Source organism: Hyperoodon ampullatus, assembly GCF_949752795.1.
Source record: "Hyperoodon ampullatus genome assembly, chromosome: 15".
Classification (NCBI taxonomy): domain Eukaryota; kingdom Metazoa; phylum Chordata; class Mammalia; order Artiodactyla; family Ziphiidae; genus Hyperoodon; species Hyperoodon ampullatus.
The window spans coordinates 53,282,274-53,304,038 of NC_136928.1; the positions used below are offsets into that span (position 1 = coordinate 53,282,274).

Here is a 21,765-nt window from a genome sequence, read left to right on the forward strand (position 1 = left end):
TGAGTTTTTTACTTCCAGGAGTCAGTTATCAAAAAGCTTAGCTTTTCAGTTTTAGGGTGGGAGGGAAATCTAGGAAAATTCCATGTGTTGTAGTATTTTGGTATTTTTGAGAAGCAAATTTACTCATGTTTTCTGGAACATTTGTGTCCTGAAACACACCCTCTTCCTGGAGCTGACCATACACCATTAAGATATTCCTTATTCATATTAGCAAATTTTTTTTAAAGGCCACATTTAAAACAGTACTTCTTTGTGCCTGATAGGTATATTGAATTTAGTGTCATAAGACATTTTTCATATTTTGCTCTAGTTTCTCACAAGCAGAAATGGCTTGACCTTTTCTTTTTTCAAAACCCATTAGAATGTTTAAAAATAAAGTCTTGATTCTTAAGTCTTTGCTATTTGTGAAGACAAGGTTACCACATAGAAGGAACTAGATATTTCATTATGAAGGAAGCTGCCTATTTCTTTCCAGTAAACTTCCTGTGATCTTACTTAGTCTGAGGGCATTATGAGAAATCTGTTACACACTGACATAGAAATTCTTCAAGTTGACAGAAGAGACAGAATTCTCCCTCCTTAACTAAGGGAAAAAGGTTTGTTGATTTGTCACTTTTGACAAAAATCACACATTTGCACACTTTCAATCATTTTAGACCTTCAGCTGTGTACTGTACTGTATATGTGTATCCCATTGTCTTTCCAAAGTCTACTGGTCATAGTTGAATTGTTACCTGTTTCTGATTTTGATTTTAACAGTGGGCAATTTCTCAGTTACTTTAAAAAGGTAAACTTTGTATCAACATGATTTTCAAAGTTCTTAATAAAGTGTGTGGTTTTTTTTTTTCTGTTGTTTTTTAATAGGTAAGTAATTTCTATGGTTTAAAATTCAAAAGATACAAAAAGGTATACAGAAAGAAGTCTTCTTACCTTTGGTCCACAGTCACCCTGGTCCTTTCCCTGGAGGCAGTGTTTGGAATGCTTCCTTCAGCATCAAATAAAAATAGTTCTAAATATTGTCATGAATTCTATTTAGTACGTTCATTAATTTCTGCTTAACTTTACAGAAGTGAATGGTGACTGGCAAAGAGCTGATGCTGTCTGGAATAAAATGCAAGAAGAAAATATTATTCCTCGTGGAAAGACATTAAGGTTATTAGCGGAAATCCTTAGGAACAATAACCAAGAGGTTCCATTTGACGTACCTGAGGTAATTTGTTTTTAACTGTAAGCATAACAGATTTTTTTGTTTGTCTATAAATTTAGGTAATAGATTAGCCCAGCTTTACACTGAAAAGGTCACTGTTGTGTTTACCACTTTTTGTTTAATTGAATACTTTTATTTTTAAGTTGTGGTATGAGGATGAAACACATTCCCTGACTTCATCACCCTCACCTGTAGAAGTTAGTCTCCAGAAAGAGCTATTGAATGCCTGCCACAGGAAGAAAGACAAAGGTAAATGTGTACACTGGGGTCTTCTTTCTGATAGCAACATGGGATCTAAACCCAACAAATTAGTAGTGATCTCGGGTAGAGATGGAACTTAAATTGTATATATTAATTATTTTCTTTCATTTTTTAAGTTAACAAAGACATTTTGGGACAATTGGGAAAATTTAAATATTGACTGAGTAGTGGGTCATTAAGGAATCACTCATTTTATTAGATATGATAACAGCATTATGATTTATAGGAAAATGTCCTTAAATTTTGAGATCTATAATGAAGCATTGAGAAATGGGAAAAAAATCAAGATTTCTATAATTTATTTTAAAGTACTTAAGCCATAAAAAATGGTTAAACAAATCTGGCAAAATGTTAATTATTAGGTGTAGGTGATGGGTATGTGGAGGGGGTTATTACACTATTCTTTATATTTTTCTGTACATTTGAAATTTTTCATAATAACTAAAATAGTGCATCTTTTCAAAAATTACACTTTGAAAATAGCATTATCATTAATTTTTTGGCAAGTGTATTTGTTAAATATTTTTATGTGAAAGCAAAAAATGATTAGGGCGTTAACCATCATACTAGTGTGTGTTAAGCAGTATCTCGAGGTTGAAGGCAGGACATGAGCCCTGTTTCTTGCGTTTCTTCCCTTTCTTCAGTGGTAAACTTTCCTGAAGGTATGCCTACCTCTATTGTGACTACTTTAAAATTTCTTTGACCATCTTGAACCCTCTGATACAAGCTTGCCTATCACATTCTAGATGTTTTCATTTAGACTTCGTTGTACTCTCCCCAGATCATATATTACTTTTGTTTCCTTCATTTTTGTTAATTTTTCTCCATAGAATGCTACTGTTACCTTTAACTCCTCCAGTTTTTGTGTACATTTTCAAGTATGCTTTATGATAACTTAACCATTATGCAGCAGATTTTCTTTTCATTTTCGTATTGACAGTTTTGAGCTCCCTTCAGTAGAAAGTCATCAATTTCGAAATTTATAGAACCTTTTAATTTCTTTTTTTTAATATTGTATTTTTAATTTTATTTATTTATTTATTTTTGGCTGCGTTGTGTCTTCACTGGTGCGCACTGGCTTTTCTCTAGTTGTGGCAAGGGGGGGCTACCCTTCGTTGTGGCGCGCGGGCTTTTCGTTGCGGTGGCTTCTCTTGTTGCAGAGCACAGGCTCTAGGCGCGTGAGCTTCAGTAGTTGTGGCATGTGGGCTCAGTAGTTGTGGCTCGCCAGCTCTAGAGCGCAGGCTCAGTAGTTGTGGCACACGGGCTTAGTTGCTCTGGCATATGGGATCTTCCTGGACCAGGGATCGAACCCGTATCCCCTGAATTGGCAGGCAGATCTTAACCACTGCCCTACCAGGGAAGTCCGAACCTTTTAATTTCTTAACTAGAAGTTTTGTGACACTGACAAAGTGTCTGAAGGAGGAATTAAGCTAAGCTCTTATGCTTTCTTAATACTGCAGAGTAACTTTTTATTCTTTCTGAGTCATTTTCCTTTGTTGCATATTCAGTCTATATATCCTTTAGTCTTTCACCATGTATCTCTTAAACCTAAATATAAAGTTCATTATTATCAATACTATTTAAATATTCTAATGGAATTTTGATTTGATTAAAATGAATGTAAGGTTAGTGTATATTTCCTGTTTAAAGATTCCAAAGCTCCATATATTGCCTTTTTTTAATTGTTGTTTTTATTTAAGTAAAAACATTTTAACCAGCTAACTAAATATAATGCAGTGTATATTGTAAATGTAAAGATATACCCCTATTCTAGTTAAAAAAAATTTTTTTTTTAATAAATTTATTTATTTAATTTATTTTTTCCGGCTGTGTTGGGTCTTCATTGCTGCGCGCTGGCTTTATTTGCGGCGAGCGGGGGCTACTCTTTGTTGCGGTGCACAGGCTTCTCATTGCAGTGGCTTCTCTTGTTGCAGAGCATGGGCTCTAGGCACGCGGGCTTCAGTAGTTGTGGCTCGTGGGCTCTAGAGCGCAGGCTCAGTAGTGGTGCACAGGCTTAGTTGCTCTGTGCCATGTGGGATCTTCCTGGAACAGGGCTCGAACCCGTGTCCCCTGCATTGACAGGCGGATTGTTAACCACTGTGCCACCAGGGAAGTCCCCTCTTCTAGTTTTAATATACAATTTACATTTATCTAGTTGGTTTCATTCTGTTAATTCTGCAGAGGTTTGAGTTACTTTTGTGTATATCTCAGAATTGAATGCTTGGCAAAATATGAATACTTTGAAAATTGAATTCAAGACTACAGTTTTAGAAAACCACTAGTAAGCTTTTCTAGATTATTTTGTTACCTTAAATATTCAAATTGTACTTACTGTGTATTTTCATTCAGCAAAGTAGTGAACTATTATAAACGCTTGTTGGGATGTAGCCAATAATTGCAGTACATCATAACTTCTCAACTCTATTAAAAGGAAAATATATGCATTATGTACTGAATGATAGATTCTATCTTTTCTTAGTTAATATACAAATATTAAGATCATAACCTTTTTCTCTTGTTTTCTCTGAATTTAGCTTGAAAGTTAACTAAATTTTTGATGTTGTCACTTCAGTTTAATTGAAGGGCTAATTCAAACTCCCCTAACTTGTAAACACAAGCATAATTTCTGCTTGTTTAGAAACCTCCAAAGTAGCTCAGAATGTTCTTCTGAGCGTTAATATCATGTTCATTCCTGTTTGTGTGTTCTATATTTCTTTACATGGAGCTTTATATCCATAAAAGATCTTATGTGATAGTTCAGTTATGCCCCATCTTTATTGTGATTTGTTTATACACACCAGAGTGTGGATTGTAGTTTCAGCTGGATGTTTATAGCCAGGCAATTTTATTTCAGAAAAGTAAGTGACTGAAAAGTGTAGTTACTTCTCTTTTGGTAACATCTTTTCATTCGCTGACAGTTATTGTGAACAAGTGAAATAAAACTGTTAATCAGTCAAACAAATGTTGCTTAGTTTACTTGTTAGATATCTGTATATTTGAAAATTGTATGTTTTTGTATAAGTCCTGTCGTAGCCAAATAATTTGATCTCCTAATTTTAGCATTACAGGCTATACTCACTGTAATGCTGTTGTGTTGGAGTCTTAACCGCAGGAACCACCCACTTACAGATTCAAGATCGCTTTAAAGTGAATCTTTTGCTCCCCTCAATCTAAATTATACCCCTGGTTTATTTGGACTTTAACACACATTTTGCAATTTATTTTGAAACTGGAAACTGGGATCATCTTTTGATAAACAAATTCAGAAGAGCTCTTTTTAGTTTTTATTGGCATGAAAATAATTTGTTGACTTTAAAGAGCTAGTATGAAAAATAATTTTAAAACGAAGCCCTTTCTGGTACCATCCATTTGGATTAATTAGTAGTTTTCATAACTGTCACTTTGTTTTTTAAAGATTAGAAGAGTGATAACATCTGCTTGCTTGGTCAGTGTGTGTCTCTGTAGAGTGGTATAGTGAGTGAGTATTAAAAGAAGCAGAAATATGGGGGTTTGGGGCTCTGTTTTAGGGCTTTTCCCCCTCCTTTTTTGCCATTTCAAAATAATGTCATCTCATTTTTTGTTGTTTTTTTCCTTCATAGATGCATTTAATATTTTCCTGAAAGCAAAAAAGCAAAACATTGTGTTCAATAGTGAAACTTATGCCAGTCTTATAAACTTACTGTTGATGAAGGATAATCCTACACAAGCAATGCAAGTGAAAGATTTGTAAGTATTAGTTCATCTATTAAACCTCACACTTAAAAAAATGTATCAACTATCATTAGGATTTTTCTAATGATGTACTGTAGTAGCAGTTGCTTAATTGTGTTCAACTAGTCACAAAAATGATATGAAATGGTTTTCTAATTTTATGGGGGTTTTTAACCTACAAAAAATACAACTTTTATTAGCCCTGCACACTGCAGTGTATTTTATTTTACCTTATGTAACCTCACAACTCATGTATTCTATTCATATATAGAAAAGTAGTTTTTTGTTTTTGTTTTTTGCGGTACGCAGGCCTCTCACTGTTGTGGCCTCTCCCGCTGCGGAGCACAGGCTCTGGACGCGCAGGCTCAGCGGCCATGGCTCACGGGCCCAGCCGCTCCGTGGCACGTGGGATCCTTCCGGACCGGGGCACGAACCCGTGTCTCCTGCATCGGTAGGCGGAGTGTCAACCACTGCGCCACCAGGGAAGCCCCCAGAAAAGTAGTTTTTAAAATCATATTCTGTTTCTTGTTCAGCAGCTCGATCTCTGTACCTTTTATGGTGGAAGCAGCCTGATACATGAAGATACCAAGGGCTTTGAACTTAGGCAAGGGTTTGAATCTTACTTGAAAGCTCGTGGGAAAATTTCCTCCTATCTCTGAGCCTCAGTTTTTCTTCTGTATAATGAGTAGATGATAATAAATCTTACATTAATGATTTCTTCTAGTTATTGAAGGAGATAGAGTGAAGTAGAGAAAATATATGGTACTCAACAATTTTAAATACCTTTTCTCTTTCCCCTTCTTGTTTTGTAATCTGTTTAGTGGTGTTGGTGTTAGTGGCAGTAGTGGTTTTGTCTCTGGCTAGTTCCCTAGAGTAAAATACTTTGTTAATCAGAACGAGAATAAAGTTTTCTTCCCTGGTGTTGTGTCAGTTAACTGACTCTGTTGTCTTATCCCCAAGGAGTTACCTTCAAAAGTTAAGTAATTAATCAGAAAGGGCCTAGAAAGGAGAAGATCAAGGTCACCTGCTCTGGAAGGTACACCTGTCCTGTTGATGAGTCAATCAATAGCTTTATTTTCAATGGCAAAGGTCAACCTTTTCCTAGTATATTGTAAGTTTTGAAATAATCTCTCCTGGCTAACTTTTGGCCTTCAAAATTTTTAAGTCGCAGCACTTTTGGAATATTAGAATCCTGAATAGAAAATGGGTGTTTGCCATTCTTGGAATTCACTGGAAAACCTGGCGTTAATATTAGTGTTATGTTAAAGTTATGCACCATAGGGCTGTGTTTACTGTTTATGTTTCAGTGCATTTTGAAAAATACGTTGTGTATGACTGTACTTGTCTGTGGAACTATATCTGTATCTATTGACATATACACACACACAGTATATATAATTCATATATATATACTTAAGTACTATATATATATGGATACACACATACACCATATATATCTATGATCTTGAATCACTTCTATGTCTTGATATAGGACAGTCACACTGAGACATTTAAGTTCAGGTTTTTAATGCATTGTGTCTCATTTGTGTTTTTACTCAGTTGCTAATTAAATTATCTATCTCTGGAATACTCAGTACATCCTCAATTAGTGACTTGGAAAATGTGACATTGAACAACATCCTGTCATCCATAACCATTGAAGTCATCCAGGAGGTGCAGGTTTTTTCCTACAGTTTTCTTGTAAAATTATTATCTAAACACTATCCACAATTATCAAAGGTGTTTTGAAACAACAGTGATTTGGGAGGAAAGGGTGGCAGAAAAAAGAGAGGAACATTTTGTGTTGAGAATTGGGTATGATTAACTGAGGAGATGGAAGCAAAGAAGGAAAACTTTTTCAAGTCTTTTAATCCTGAGGTTGGTCACAGAGACCTCTGAAATACTTCCCAAAAGTACAGATTATAATTCTTTCATTTTAATTGGGCTTGTTCTAGAATGGTGAGCCTCACATTCTGGTAGCATAAACAGATAACCCACCACTCACCCCAAAGGTTCTGACTCACCTGATCTGGCGTGGGGCCCAGGAATCTGTGTTTTACTAAACACCCCAGGTGAGTCAAGAATCACGTCTTAAACATTTTGATCACATACCATTATCAGTGAGCTGTACTACTGTAAGTATATTATAAAACATACTCCAAAAATAGCAGTTTTTTGGAGAATAAGATTTAAAAATAGAAACTTAAACATTTTCTTGACTCACCCTAGAGCATTCACACAGTGTGCATACCTCTTGCTGGAGACCCCTGGTCTAGAGTAGTTTTTCAAATTGCATTTATAACCTGTTAGTGGATCATGGACTCTATTTAGTGGGGCAGAATCAACATCTTTTTTAGTTAAATAGAATAGAAAATATCAAAGCATTCCATGTAGTAAAGATATTTTGTGAACGTTTGCTTTCAGTTATATGTGCATCTGTATATCAGTGCACTGGTAAGTACCGTAAAACATCGTTTCTTACTATGTCTGACTGAGAATCTTGATCAAACAAGTGTGAAAGCTGTTGACCTAGAAGATGGTTATAAGCACAGCCCTTCTATTTACACTTATGTCCACAACCTGTAAAATGTAGGTTTATCTTCTTTCCTTCCCTCCCTCTCTAGATGTTCATGAAACCTTTCTGTACTCCTGAGGTTACTTTTATCTTCCCCTGTGTTATCTTTTCAGGAGTATTTTGTAGCTACCTTCCCCATGTAGTTGTGTGGGCCCAAAGAGAATCCTAGATGCCAAGCTTTAGAATGCCCAGAGGCACTTAATCTGGGGATCTGTGCACATCCTTTTCTTTGAACCAATAAAACGTTATATCTGACTATGAAGAATCCTATCTTGGGTTAGATCTACATTGGGTACTTTTGAAAATAACTCTGGACTGGGAATTCAGAAGCGGAAGTTAAGAGTTCCAATTCTCTGTTACTGGAGGAATGTCGTATAACTTCTCTGGATTTGTTTCCTGGTTCCAACCTTGCCAGTGTTCCACTAGGTCATCTCTTCCCCTTCTGGCTCTGCATCAGTGATCAGAATGAAAAATAATTGTTGCTTTTTTTTTAGAGGCATCTTTTTTGTAATACGGTGTGACCAAATGAGGTACTGTACCAAGTTGTGGTACCCCCAGTATTATTCTGGCACTACTACTCTCATATTACTCTATAAATAGCAGTCTGTTACAGTTACCTACATGATGCCACCTGTTCAATCTTAAGAGCGTTGTCTTCCCTGTGAACTAATGCAGTCTTTGTTTTTGCTGTACCTTTGCTGTCTCTAATGTGTTGCAGATTCACTTGACTACTAGTGAGATTTCTGCAGTTTTATTAAGAAGGTTACTTAACCTTCCCAACAAGTAATGGAACCTCAAAAGTAACAGATGCCTTTAACATTTTTGAAAGAAAAAAAGAAAGAATGACTTTCTTTCATTTTTAGTTAGAATTACAACATTTCCTCGTGTTTCAAAATAAAAATTTAGGTATAGTGAATTCTTTCAAGGGAGGGGAACTGCTTATTCATAGAGCAGTAATGGTTATAAATTGTTATTTTAAATCTCTGTTAACACTGAACTGTATTCTTAGGAAATTTGAGAATCATGTGGTGATTAGCTCTGCTTTATCTTTCAAGAATAGCACTTCATTTTCTCTTGTTCCTACTAGCTTCTTATTTTATTCTGTCTAAAAATAATGCTAAATTAATAACTGATGGTTTTTACTGGATTGGCCAGTTTTTGTTTTCCAAAGTAAGATAAATTCTAATCACTGCCTAGTGTCCTATGTGCGTGTTATATAAGTACAATCCATAGACCAGTCATAGCTCTGAAATCTCTAATACGAAACTTTTCCATGTGATACTATCTCCTTTGGTTAAGACAGAGTAATTTTTGCAGTTGATTGTAAGTTAAAAGATTGATACCCCTTCACTCTGCAATTTTTTTTCCTTTATTTTAGCAGTTCTAAAAATGAAAAGAAAATATCTGGAATTCTGTGCTGTCCAGTCCGGTAGCCACTAGCCATAAGTGCCCACTTAAATTTAAATTATTAAAATTAAATATAATTAAGGTTTCCATTCCTCCATCACAGTAGCCAGGTAGCCACATGTAGCTGGTGGCTACCCTGTTGGACAGCATGGATAAAGAATATTCTCGGGCTTCCCTGGTGGCGCAGTGGTTGAGAGTCCGCCTGCCGATGCAGGGGACACGGGTTCGTGACCTGGTCCGGGAGGATACCACATGCCGCAGAGCGGCTGGGCCTGTGAGCCATGGCCACTGAGCCTGTGCGTCCGGAGCCTGTGCTCTGCAGCGGGAGAGGCCACAACAGTGAGAGGCCCGCGTACCACAAAAAAAAAAAAAAGAAGAATATTCTCATCATCACAGGAAGTTTGATTTGACATCTGTGTACTAGATTTTTTTCCAAAAGGAAAGATCAAAATTATGAGTCAGAAGTAGACTCCTCTTATTTTATTGTATGAATGAATACACTGCAGAATCACCAGTACCTTCTGTAGTTTTTCTCCCTTTGCCAGTTTGGAATATATTTTGGTTGTGCTTGGTCAGTTTCTACATATGTAAAACATGTATATGTTCAGCATGTAATAGAGCTGGGGAGTTTTCTTCCTATTTATCCTCACTTTCAAATGCGTATTGAATACACACCTTCTTGAGATAGGAAGAGATTATTAAAAGAAAAATGTTCTGTGTTTTGAGATTTTCAAAAGGTTTGACAATCAAGTGTGATGTCAGAAGTTTTGTTACCTTATGGTTTTAATGAATTTTAGGTAATATTTTCAAGTAAATATGGTATAATACATGTAATAATGTTGGCATAAGAAGTGAGCTTAATTTTAATAGTGTCTACTTATTTATTTAATCATGCTAAAGATTGAGAAAGTAAATCCTTTATTTTCTGCAGTTTATAGTCTCATGTATGAGTTTTTGACTTAAGAGCTTTGACAGATGGGATAAAGGAAAAAAGTCAAACTGAACAGTGGGTGCTTTGGTGGGATTAAGAGGATCGTTCGGGGGGATAAGAAAATCCTTCCCCCAGGAACAGTAAGGGGGGAACCTCAGAGGCTGAAAGTGACTGAGAGGATGGGCACATCACGGTGTCTTTGGAGGATTTTCTTGGGATTGACGAGAGTAATTTATCAGTGACCCTGCTTTTCTCACAATCTGCTCAGCTTAGATGTTCCTGTCGGTAGGCCGAGGTTGTTGGCAGCAAGATCATCACTGAGCTTGATAAGGCAAATGGCAGCAATTGCTTTTGCTCCTTTTGACCTGTGGAGATTTCCTAATCGGGAGATAAACCCTAGGGGCATTAAGGATGCTGAAATTTCATCACAGGAGATATGCAAACAATGTAGCAAACAAATCATCTCTGGCTAGGGTTCTTCTTCTTCTTCTTTTTCTTTTCTTTTTTTTTTTTTTTTTAATTACGTAGGTTTTATTCATAAGAAAAACGAGTTTTTGCTCTTGAGTTTTAAAAAGTTGGGGGGTTTTGGGCTTCCCAGGTGGCGCAGTGGTTGAGTCCTCCTGCCGATGCAGGGGACATGGGTTCGTGCCCTGGCCCGGGAAGATCCCATATGCCGCAGAGCGGCAGGGCACGTGAGCCATGTCCGCTAAGCCTGTGCGTCTGGAGCCTGTGCTCTGCAACGGGAGAGGCCACAACAGTGAGAGGCCCACGTACCGCAAAAAAAAAAAAAAAAAAAGTTGGGGGGTTTCAAATTTAAGGCTGGGACAAGATTGTGTGAAATTTTACATTTTAATGTAGCAGTGGTTTTAGTTCTGCAGTATATTCACTTTTAAAAATTGTATGTATCTAGATGACAGAAATTTGAAAATTAATCAACCAAATGATATGGTGTTAGTAATATGCTTTAGTTTATATTTAAAATAGAAAGTGCTGAAAATAAATGCTCATTTTTGTTGCCGAAAGAATAGTTTTACATTTTATAATTATGGTGAGTGTAGAAAAAAGAGGAAAAAGTATCCAGCTTAGGATACAGCAGAACAATGCAGGGCATGCAGTTATTTTAGTCATCTAATATGTCAGCATTCAAGAATCTGAACCAATTGTTTAAAAAAAATCTTGTACTTTGTTTCTTTTGTTGCTCATTTCCAACTTTGTCATCTGTCAGAATGCAAAAAAAAATTATCCTTCTATAACCATTGACAGGATAACACAAAAGCTGTCTCCAGGTCGATATTTTGCAGCAATATTTTTAACATATGAACAGTAGTTTTTATAATTTCACCTTGGTGCTCAACCATTTATTATCGTATCAGAAGCATGTCAGTAATTCCTTTCTAAATGTCTGCTTCTTTTAGTGCTGAGACCCACATCAAGGGCTTCACACTGAACGATGCTGCCAACAGCCTCCTCATCATAACGCAAGTTAGGCGGGATTATTTGAAAGGTATGTCACAATGCTTGACCTTTACGTCACATTAATGCCTCTGCAGATTTTTCTTGTAACGCCCTTCGAATACTTGGATAAAGGAGTCCATTTAGCAAATTACCTGCTTATCAAGAGCCTTTTGTGGTAGCTGAGAGACGTAAATTACTGTACATGCATTTATAATACAGCTTGAATATGAATGTACTTGTCATTTGACCACTTAGTCCAGTTTCCATTCCATTTAACACAAGATGGGTTTTCTTAAGATGAATCACAGCTCTTCAGACATGCAAAATTTGTGTTGCAGAAGGAGAGAAAGTACAGGCTTTCAAGTGCGTTAAAATTCACAGCACAAGTCATTTTGCTTTGGAAATTAACATACTTTAGAGCATCTGAAACAATTCCCAGCAGTTGTTTCTTGCATATTGTGTTGGTTGTATGTGAGTTAGCAAATGAGTTAAATTGAGTGTTAAATGTGTGGGATTGTGCACCAAATGATTATAATATTGATTTTTAAAACTGAATCTAATACTTTTTTAATAGTTCATAATACCAACAGCAGTAAGATACGGTGTTTGGAGTTTCGAGCTTCGAGCTTTTGAATTAACAGGATAACACCCGAAAAATGTAGAGATGACTTTGGGGAGGGTTGGGATGAGGCCATTTGTTTGGTAGAGGCTGTTTATGGGTTTGCAGAGGGATGGATTTGGATTGGATGGTCTTATGAATGAGCTCCCAAGGGGAAAAATGATGAATCTCTTAAATTTAGATAAGCATCTTTTCACATTTAATTTTACATTTGAATTTTAGTTGATACAGTAACACCATGGTTTTGCCGATACAACAAAACACACTTAGGAACTCTTTAAGGAAGGTTTAAACAGCTCTTTAACCGTTAAATATGTTGCCTAGTTTTTTCCTCACTCTGTATATACTCCTCACTTGCATGCTTATAAAATAATTTCACATCTCTGAAAGTTGCTGTCTAATTGTGCAGCTTTAATGTTGCCTGTAATGCCTAGAGGTATTGGTCTTTGGATGTCTTCCTAATTGGTTAGGACTGAGTATGTAAGTGATAATTTCTGCCTATGCAAAATTGCTGCCTCAGTATTCTACAGGCAGGACCAGCCTGTTAGACAGCCTTCAGTCATAATTGAGTGTTGTAGGGCTTGCTATTAAAAATTTAAAAGCTTTCATTTTCTTTGCAATAGAAGAGGCTTTTTGGCAAGTAGATATTTAAAAACAATTTTTTTTTACTTTTTAAAAATTTATTTTATTTTTTGGCCACGACACGCAGCATGTGGGATCTTAGTTCCCTGACCAGGGATCGAACCCGTGCCCCCTGCAGTGGAAGTGCAGAGTCTTAACCACTGGACCTCCAAGGAAGTCCCTGATAAACAATTTTAAAACATTGAAAAATTAAACTTGCTCCTATATAAATAAGTTCATTTTTGTAAATGACATTTTGTAGACATGGAGATCAGAATAAAACACTTTTTAAATTTCAAGGAGTTAATTTTTGAGCTGAATCTGATCAGTGTTTAACTTGACTGCTATCCCACTTGTATGTTAGGTACCCTGTGAAGACAACAAGAAACTATGATATAATTTCACATCTGTTTTCAGCTGTTCACCTGGAGGTTCAGAAGCTATGAACCCACCTCCCAATGCCTCACCGCGGACTAACCTACTGTGGTCATTGTCAAGGACGGGAATGCTGTTGGCACTATCCACATCTCCTTATTTTGTTCCATAGCTGACTAGAGCTCCCAGTTTAAAAAAAAAAAAAAAAATTCAGGTTGCTTTTTCTCAATTCCATCTAAAGCAGGAAGAAAAATAAAGCCAGTTCAAATGCTGTTCTGGGACATTAATAGCTGATACATCACACCATTGCAATATAATCAATATTACTAGTAAATTAGGTGACAGTGTGATAAGGACTCAGGGGGAGGGGTGTGGATGGATACTGCTTTTGGTGTCCTATAAATCATGAACTGTCCAGAAGTCCAGCCCTGTATGGGAATATGATTTCGGTTCCAAGGTCCCATGCTCCCTTTGGATAGATGTGAAATGATCTCTTCTCCTCTATCCTCCACTCTTTCACACACACATGCACCCATAGATGCAGGCTCTGGGGTGGTTAGATTCTTGGGTTGAGGTCTAACAGTATGACCTTGGGGAAATTGTTTAAATTATCTGTGCCTCAGTTTCCCACATATAAATTTGGTACTTAACTCAGAGGGTAGTTGTGAGTGTGACTGCTTAATACTGGGTCTGGCAAGTAGTAAGTGCTCAACAAATGTAGTAAAAGCTCAGTAAATGCGAGTTACTATCCTCACCATTGTTATCTTATTTTTGTTGCTATTTGATCCACTGGTGTGGGAAGATCCTCCTGGCTGACAGTATTCTTGGCTAATAAAAATATTCCATATTATCTGTGTATGACCACCAGTTAAGATTTTATCAAGTTTATTTTCTATAGATAATATTAAAGTAGTATAAATAACATTTTTTGTTTCCTGTATGTTCATGTATATTCATAAAATTTTATTGAATATGCCTTTTAAACTGCCTATTTTCCCTTTTCCCCATTTGAGAATCACTGGTTTAGAATGTAGATTTGAAGTAATAATAAATTGTTTATTCAGTAATAAATAACTTAAATTCATGATGTCTTTTACTGTATCACTTTTAATAGAGTGTTTAATTATTACCCTTTCCCCATTCTTCTGTTAAAGATAGACTGTTATTTGGAGAGGTGCTTTGAGGATCTTAGTTTTGTGTAGGTTACACTGCTTTAATTTCTATAGAGCCATGAAGTTTTCTTTGGTAGCAGTGATTGTTGTGCTAAGTATTGCATTTTCCCTGCAGTCCACCACTTTATTTAATAAAATGATTTTGCTACCCTGGCACTTAAATTAGTAAATCAGAAGGATATTCCGTATTTATCCATAATCATATACTTGTAAGTATGATACTTTAAAAAAAAAAAAAGAAAAAGAAACTCCTGAGGGGTTTCTCCCTGGGAATCTGATGAGCTTTATTTTCTCCAAAAAATCAGTGTAAGAAAATATCTGCAAGATATGTAATCGTGTAAAATAAATTTGTTAGTGTGTAAATTGAATGTTCCAGTTTGGCTGCTCTTCTTGTATGATCAGTCCTTTTTGGATTAGAAAGAGACATTGTTTTCAAGAAAGAATCTTTGCGGTATTAGAAGATTTTGATAATAATGAATCTTTTGAGTATAATAAAATCTGGGAAAGTATGAATGTGGGTAGAGGTTACATATTTTTGGAAGGCCTTTAATTTTTAAATTTTTTCCTTATTTATATTTCTCTGAACTTGTCAACTTCTTTGAAATTAGTCACTAAATGTTATCCCTGAATGGAATCCACATTCTGTCAGTAACATCTGCATTTTCTCTGTGACTTAAAGAAGAAATTTCTCTGGTCTCTGATATCTTACAGTCAAATAAATCTTCATTTTTTTTTAGATTTCTCATAAAATATTAATATTTTCTGTAACATAGAATAAATTATTCATAGCTTTTTGTGTATAGTCATTTGGTGCTCATATTTAAAAGCTAGTTTTCAAAACACATTAAAGTCAGCACGGTTCATATAAAAAAAGCTCTGTCACCTGCTCTTCTATTGTAGATGCTCTAACAACACTAAAAACAGCCTTGGATCTGGAGCAGATACCTTCTAGGGTAGCAGTGACCCGCCTTATTCAGGCATGTGCCTTGAAGGGTGATACAGAAAGCATACAAGACATTCAGAAGTTGGTAAATGGACTCGAAGATTCAATTGGACTTTCCCGTATGGTTTTCATCAATAACATTGCTTTGGCACAAATAAAGAAGTGAGTATTTTCGAGCTTTCGTTTTCTCCATTGGATACCAGAAGGAACGTTATCTCAAATCCCACCTTTTAAAAAACTAGGGTATTAGAAGCTGTATCAACTACAGAGGAAGTATTGATGCCAGTTGCTGATTATTCTGTAGCTATCAGGGAATAATTATATGTTAACAAAGTATGTTTTAGCTTTAAATTAAATCTTAAACAACATTTATCAAAATTTTCAAATTCATAAAACTTGCTTCACAGTTGGTAACTTTTCTCATTCATAAATTCCAAGCCCTTGTTGAAACACTTGGTTGCAAAAGTGAAAAATAAGTTCATTTCAATGTCAGCAACACTTGAAGGTGACACTCTACCAGTACATAGTGAAGTGGAAGGCCTAGCAAGCTTGTTAAAAATATACTTTTCCATCTTCCCCACCCTCCTACCCATCCACCCCTGTCAACACACATCCACACAATGGGAGGTATTTAGAGATGATTCTTACACCACCATTCCTAGATTCCTTGTTGAGAATCACTACTGTAGAAGTAAATAAGAACTTGATTTTTATTAACCTCACTAGCAAAGTTAAAGATTCATGGGGGTAATTATGTAATTGACATTTTTCATGCTTTTAGAAAAAAATGTTCTTTAGCAGTTAATCCTACATACATTTAATGGGTTGTGATATGAAAATGTCATGTTGGTTTTTACAGGGGTTTTTGTTCCTCTTTCTTTGGGCAGAGAAGAGGTTTTGTTTTGTTTTTCACCCTTTTAAAACTATTTCCCCAAATAGAACTTTAAACTTTTCCTTTAATAAGAAAATGTGATTATTTTAAGTTAGAAGATCCAGAAAATTATCCAAGTCTTTGTTGCTGCACACGGGCTTTCTCTAGTGTGGCGAGCAGGGGCTACTCTTAGTTGTGTGCAGGCTTCTCATTGCGGTGGCTTCTCTTGTTGCAGAGCATGGGCTCTAGGCGCACGGGCTTCAGTAGTTGTGGCACACGGGCTTCAGTAGTTGTGGCGCACAGGCTTAGTAGTTGTGACGAACAGGCTTAGTTGCTCGGCGGCATGTGGGATCTTCCCTGCCCAGGGCTCGAACCCATGTCCCCTGCATTGGCAGGCAGATTCTTAACCACTGCGCCACCAGGAAGCCCCTGGATGAAATTTTAAATGTTACCATATAAACAGAGTTTTATATGAGGCCGAGGATATGTTTTTATTCACTATTAAATAATTCTCTAACTAAAACCCATAAGAAAAATTTATTGTAATGGTGTACTCATTTTTAGAGAATTCTTGTTTTGGGTAATAATTCCAACGTAAAATTGATTATTTGGATTTCGAGTGCCATATCATAACTGTAAAGTACCAATTAAAGAGCATCTTAACTAAAAAGATAGTCATAAAGATAATTTTTTATCATAACTTGTTATATAAGGCCATGTAATTAATTTTTTAAAATAAAAAGTGTGAAGATACTTTTTTCTGAGAACTTTAGTATAAATTGAATATTTTTCAAATGTTATATATTACCTGACAAAAACAAGTTGTAGTGACTGTGGGTTGAGAGACATGAAAAATATACCTTTTGAGGGCTTCCCTGGTGGCACAGTGGTTGGGATTCTGCCTGCCAATGCAGGGGACATGGGTTCGTGCCCTGGTCTGGGAAGATCCCACATGCCGCAGAGCGGCTGGGCCCGTGAGCCATGGCTGCTGAGCCTGCACGTCCGGAGCCTGTGCTCCGCAACGGGAGAGGCCACAACGGTGAGAGGCCCGCGTACCGCAAAAAAAAAAGAAAGAAAATATACCTTTTGAAGACATCATCAGCATTTTTAAGAATCCTGAGATGTAATACATTATCTTTACTTCATGCAGTAGTGACCAGTTGCAGATTATAATGCCAGAGTTATATAGCATTTAAACAAGTTTTCATTTTACATCCAAACAGCCGCAGAATCAAGTCTTTGAGATACAATAATTTTTTAAGTTATCGTCTTTAATTCTTCTCTATATAGTTGTTTGATCTTGTCTCTAGAGCAGTTTTTTAAAATAAGCAGCTACCTCAGTTACTGTAGCATAAAGCACCCAGTGATTGCTTTTGCCACCTAAATGTGATTGGGTTCAACTTGCATAGTGTTTTTTATCTGGTTAATTGTAAATATATTTCCTTTTTTTCCTAAAGTGCTTACATGTGTGAATCCCAAAGTACTCATACTGAAACTGCCTGCAGTATTAATACTAAAGCAAATATTTCCTTATAATTTATTTTACTTTCTTTTACAGCAGTAACATAGATGGTGCAATAGAAAACATTGAAAATATGCTTACTTCAGGGAACCAAACCATGGAACCTCAGTACTTTGGCTTGGCATACTTATTCCGAAAAGTCATAGAGGAGCGGTTGGAACCAGCACTTGAAAAGCGTAAGTTAGCTGTTCTAGCCAAAGAACACAGAAGCACTTTTTCTGTCTAGTGAGTCTGGACTGACTTTCTTTGGTGGATGAGTTAGTTATACCACTGTTTAAATGAAAGATTTTTCTTACCTGTCATTTTTTTCAGTAAGCATCATGGCGGAGAGATTGGCCAATCAATTTGCAATTTACAAACCTGTCACCGATCTTTTCCTTCAGCTTGTGGATTCAGGCAAGGTGGATGATGCCAGAGCTCTCCTGCAGGTAATGACCCACCACACATGGAGCAGTGGGGCTTGTGGCTTGTGAGAAGTCAGTTAAGAAATTACTAGACTCAGGTGTGTGGTAGAATACCAGAAATGAAGTGTGGTGCTGCCTGCACATTTAAATTTGAACGTGAATCAAGGTTACATGACAGGGACTGGATTGTACGTTACAGGTTGCTGGTTTTAAAGATGCCAAATCGGACTAGAAATGTCTTTAGATTTAAGTGGGGGTGGGGGAAGACATGTTTTGCCAAAATGATTTAAAGACAAATGTTTCTGTGCAGATAGGTAATGCAAACAATTCCTTTGATTTCCTAGTTTAATTTCTCTAACGCTGCTCTATAAATACCGTGCATCACCATGGTAACACAGTTTGCAAACAAAAAGTAGGAAATGTTTGCTTTTCAAGTACAGCTTCTCGAATACTCAAACATTCTCAGTGCCTTATTCAAGATTTATTAAGAATTTGCTTTCTATTCACTTGTGTGTCACAGACACATTAAATGACAAATGCAGGTCTCTGTGGGCCGCACTCTCTCAGTTAAATTAGCAAGCTTCAGGGAAGGAGACAACTGCATTCATGCCATTTTAACAGCACTAAATATAAAGCCGCGCGCCAAGTGCTGAGAGAACGGTGGGTGATCGGTGGGTGATCGTAGCTGCCACTGGTAATGTACACAAACAGGCACCGCCAGGGAGTCCCTTCCCAGCAGGTGGCAGTCAAACAGTCACCGTGATCCCGCCAACGGCTGTGTTTGTATAGACTCCCGGTGTCAAATTGAGGCCTGGGACCAATTTCTGGTAGTAAATAGTATTATATTCACTAAACGATTTTGCAAGCTGCAACACCTCTTAAGTAGTAGATAGGGAAGGTAAAACTGTACTCATTTGCTGGAACTCTGCTTTTGATCCTTAAAGTTCATCTAGTTTGACAGTAGAATCCAAGTCATTTTTAAAAGGAATTCCTGAGAAATTTCTCTGTGTTAACATTTTTGTAAAAAGTGTAAATTGGCACTGCCTCTAAGGCTTTTTTACTTTTGTTCCTGGACAGAGAGAAATGCTAGTTAGTTGAGAATTTTCTTGTTTGGTTTGGTATGTTTACCTTTTTTTTTCCTTAAAAAAAATTTTTTTTAAACAGAAAAGGCAATTTATGATGGGGATTTCAGGAATCTTTTCATTGTTTATCTTGTTGCCTTTAGTATTAAAAGTTTTATCTTGAAAAGAATAAATTCTAATGCTTTATGTTTGTGTGTACATACCCAAGTGTACCCACTCAGGGTATCTGCATGTCTAGCTGGACGTGTGATAGTATTCATTCAGCTTTAACACATTATTGTGATAGCTCTTTAGGAAGTCACACTTGGTATTTCATTTACCAGCTTGTTGACCAAAGCTCTTCTTAGCGAGCAGTCCAGAGTGGGAGACAGTGGGGATGTGGCAGCCACCTTCAGAGCTGCATGTACCCACAGTGGCCTGTCTAGGGCTCTTGGCAACAGCCGAGCGTTGCTGCAACAGCTGTCTTTTCATTTTTACCCCTTCAGTAGACTGAGGTTTCAGATGATAAACCCTTTACCCATTCTTTACCTGCTTGTCAAACAGTAAAAGATTATTCTTGCTGTAGTGAAGAATACTTTATTCACAGATGTCGAAAGCATCAGTTTATAGTGTAAATGTTCTGTGTGTCCCCAAAAGTTCTTTTTATACTAGTCATTTTAGTATTGACAGTGTTTTAAAGCTTTGAAAGAGCAATGTGCTTTTAGAAACTTAAGAGAATGACATCTGTGATGAGTGTAAACTAAAATAATGTCTTGCCATATTTGATTTTACTATAGCATCTAAGATGGGATAGACACTTGATTTATCTGGTCTGTCATATAAACTTTTTTTTTTTGAGTTTAACTTTTGTCTCTTTCTCAAGTACTGGCTGTCTATCGCAATGAAAGCCTTTTATAAAATAGAGAGATTGAAATCAGTCCTTTTGTATGCGTAAGTGTAGGTAATTATACTTTAAAGAGAACTTGCTTTGTACATTTTAATTTTTATAAAGAAACGAGCAGTTATCTCCCTGACACCTTATTAAATGTATAATTAACCTTATGATCCCTAGCTCACTTGTGAATGCTTGGCAGTATAATTGGAGGGGAATAGTGTTTCTTTTTTCCCTCTTTCTTTGCAGTCCTAAACCTCATTCTGTGGTTGTGGAAGCATTGGTTGAATTTTTCCCTTTGCTTTTTAAACAGACCTTATACTTGCAGCGCCAAGGACAACATGCATAAAGCCTGGCCTAGCATGCACTTGTTTTCGTTTTTCTTGCCTTAAAAAACATTGGTCGACTGTTAGACCTTCTTATTGGTAATGATACATTACTGTATTATTGTGAACTTTCTTAACTGGAAATATTCACCTTGGTCTGCTTGTTTATCAAAAACCTTCACTTACCAAATAATGTTTCAATTTTTAGAGATGTGGTGCAATTGCTGAACAAACCCCAATTTTCTTGGTGTTCTGTATTAGGAATTCTCGGAGATCAGGAAAGGTACGGTGCTGTTGTACTTGCTAACAAATCAATAATGCTATGAGCTAGTCTTGTTCAGAGGTATTGAGTGAGTATCATGTAAGGGCTTGTCAGTTCAGGACGTTTTCTAAAAATACTATAGAGATTGAACACTTGCTGGCTTGTGCTTGTTTACTTCTTTAGATGTTGATGCAGAGTCAGTTCTGGCTCCTTGCTTGTATTGGAAATGCAGAACAAGTTCATGCAGTGAATTCTCTATCCTTGTAATTATGCATTGAGCCCCAAGAAAGGGCCCTTAGAAATGTAAGAAACAAATCCCGTTGCTTGGGTCACTGGGTAAGTTTCACAGTGCAGAAGCACTGCTGAGGGAGACACCTACTTCAGAGTGTCTCCTGTCAGGTGGCTCAGGTAGAAACCATGAGGTAGATGAACCCATTAGCTTTAAAACTGGTATGTGCCACAGATTCACGTTCTCAGTTTGTACAGTTACCTTATTTACACTAAAAGGTATGTGTGTATGTGTGAAACAGAACCAAGTCTTATTTTTGATGTTAAAAAAAAAGAATAAAAGCATATTTCAAAAATTTTTTTTTAGATTTGATTTTTCATGGTGAGTGGGCACCAGAAACCCTGTTCTTAGTTTATTTGGGCATATTATGAAGTTTTAAACTGAGCACCAATTGTAATGTTTGTTTTATGTGAAACATTTAGGTGTTTCCAACTCTGGGAGGTCTAGTTTTCCTTAATTTTCACATACTTCCCCCATACATACACACACTTTAAAAAATAATTTACCTAATTGCACTTTTTATCTCTGACTCATGTATTTATTTACAACAAACATCATTTAGAAAATATTTAGTTGTCCTTTTTTTTCCTTTCAAAGAGACTGTATAAAATGGTGTAGTATTTGCAGATAACCTACCACACATCACCTGTGTACTTTAAATCATCTCTAGATTACTTATAATACCCAATACAATGTGAATGCTATGTAAATATTTGCTGGTACACAGCAAATTTAATGTTTGCTTTTTTGGACTTTCTGGATTTTTTTTTTTTTTTTTTTTTTTGGTCCGTGGTTGGTTGAATCTACAGATTCAGAACCCACTGGATACAGGGGGCTGACTGTACTAAGATATACAAAAGG

At 36.5% G+C, this 21,765-nt stretch overlaps 1 protein-coding gene across 2 annotated transcripts in view; it reads left to right on the forward strand.

Annotated features, from left to right (window-relative positions):
- Positions 1-21,765, forward strand: part of LRPPRC (leucine rich pentatricopeptide repeat containing) — a gene marked incomplete at its 5' end in the record, with an annotated part of 103,607 nt that overhangs the window by 77,348 nt on the left and 4,494 nt on the right. For both annotated transcript variants that reach the window (XM_079720573.1, XM_079720572.1), the window contains 8 exons: positions 1,068-1,210; positions 1,351-1,456; positions 5,068-5,194; positions 11,508-11,596; positions 15,235-15,439; positions 17,707-17,846; positions 17,983-18,098; positions 20,562-20,636. In XM_079720573.1, the coding sequence (XP_079576699.1) occupies positions 1,068-1,210; positions 1,351-1,456; positions 5,068-5,194; positions 11,508-11,596; positions 15,235-15,439; positions 17,707-17,846; positions 17,983-18,098; positions 20,562-20,636 (1,001 nt within the window). The remainder of the gene's footprint in view (positions 1-1,067; positions 1,211-1,350; positions 1,457-5,067; positions 5,195-11,507; positions 11,597-15,234; positions 15,440-17,706; positions 17,847-17,982; positions 18,099-20,561; positions 20,637-21,765) is intronic.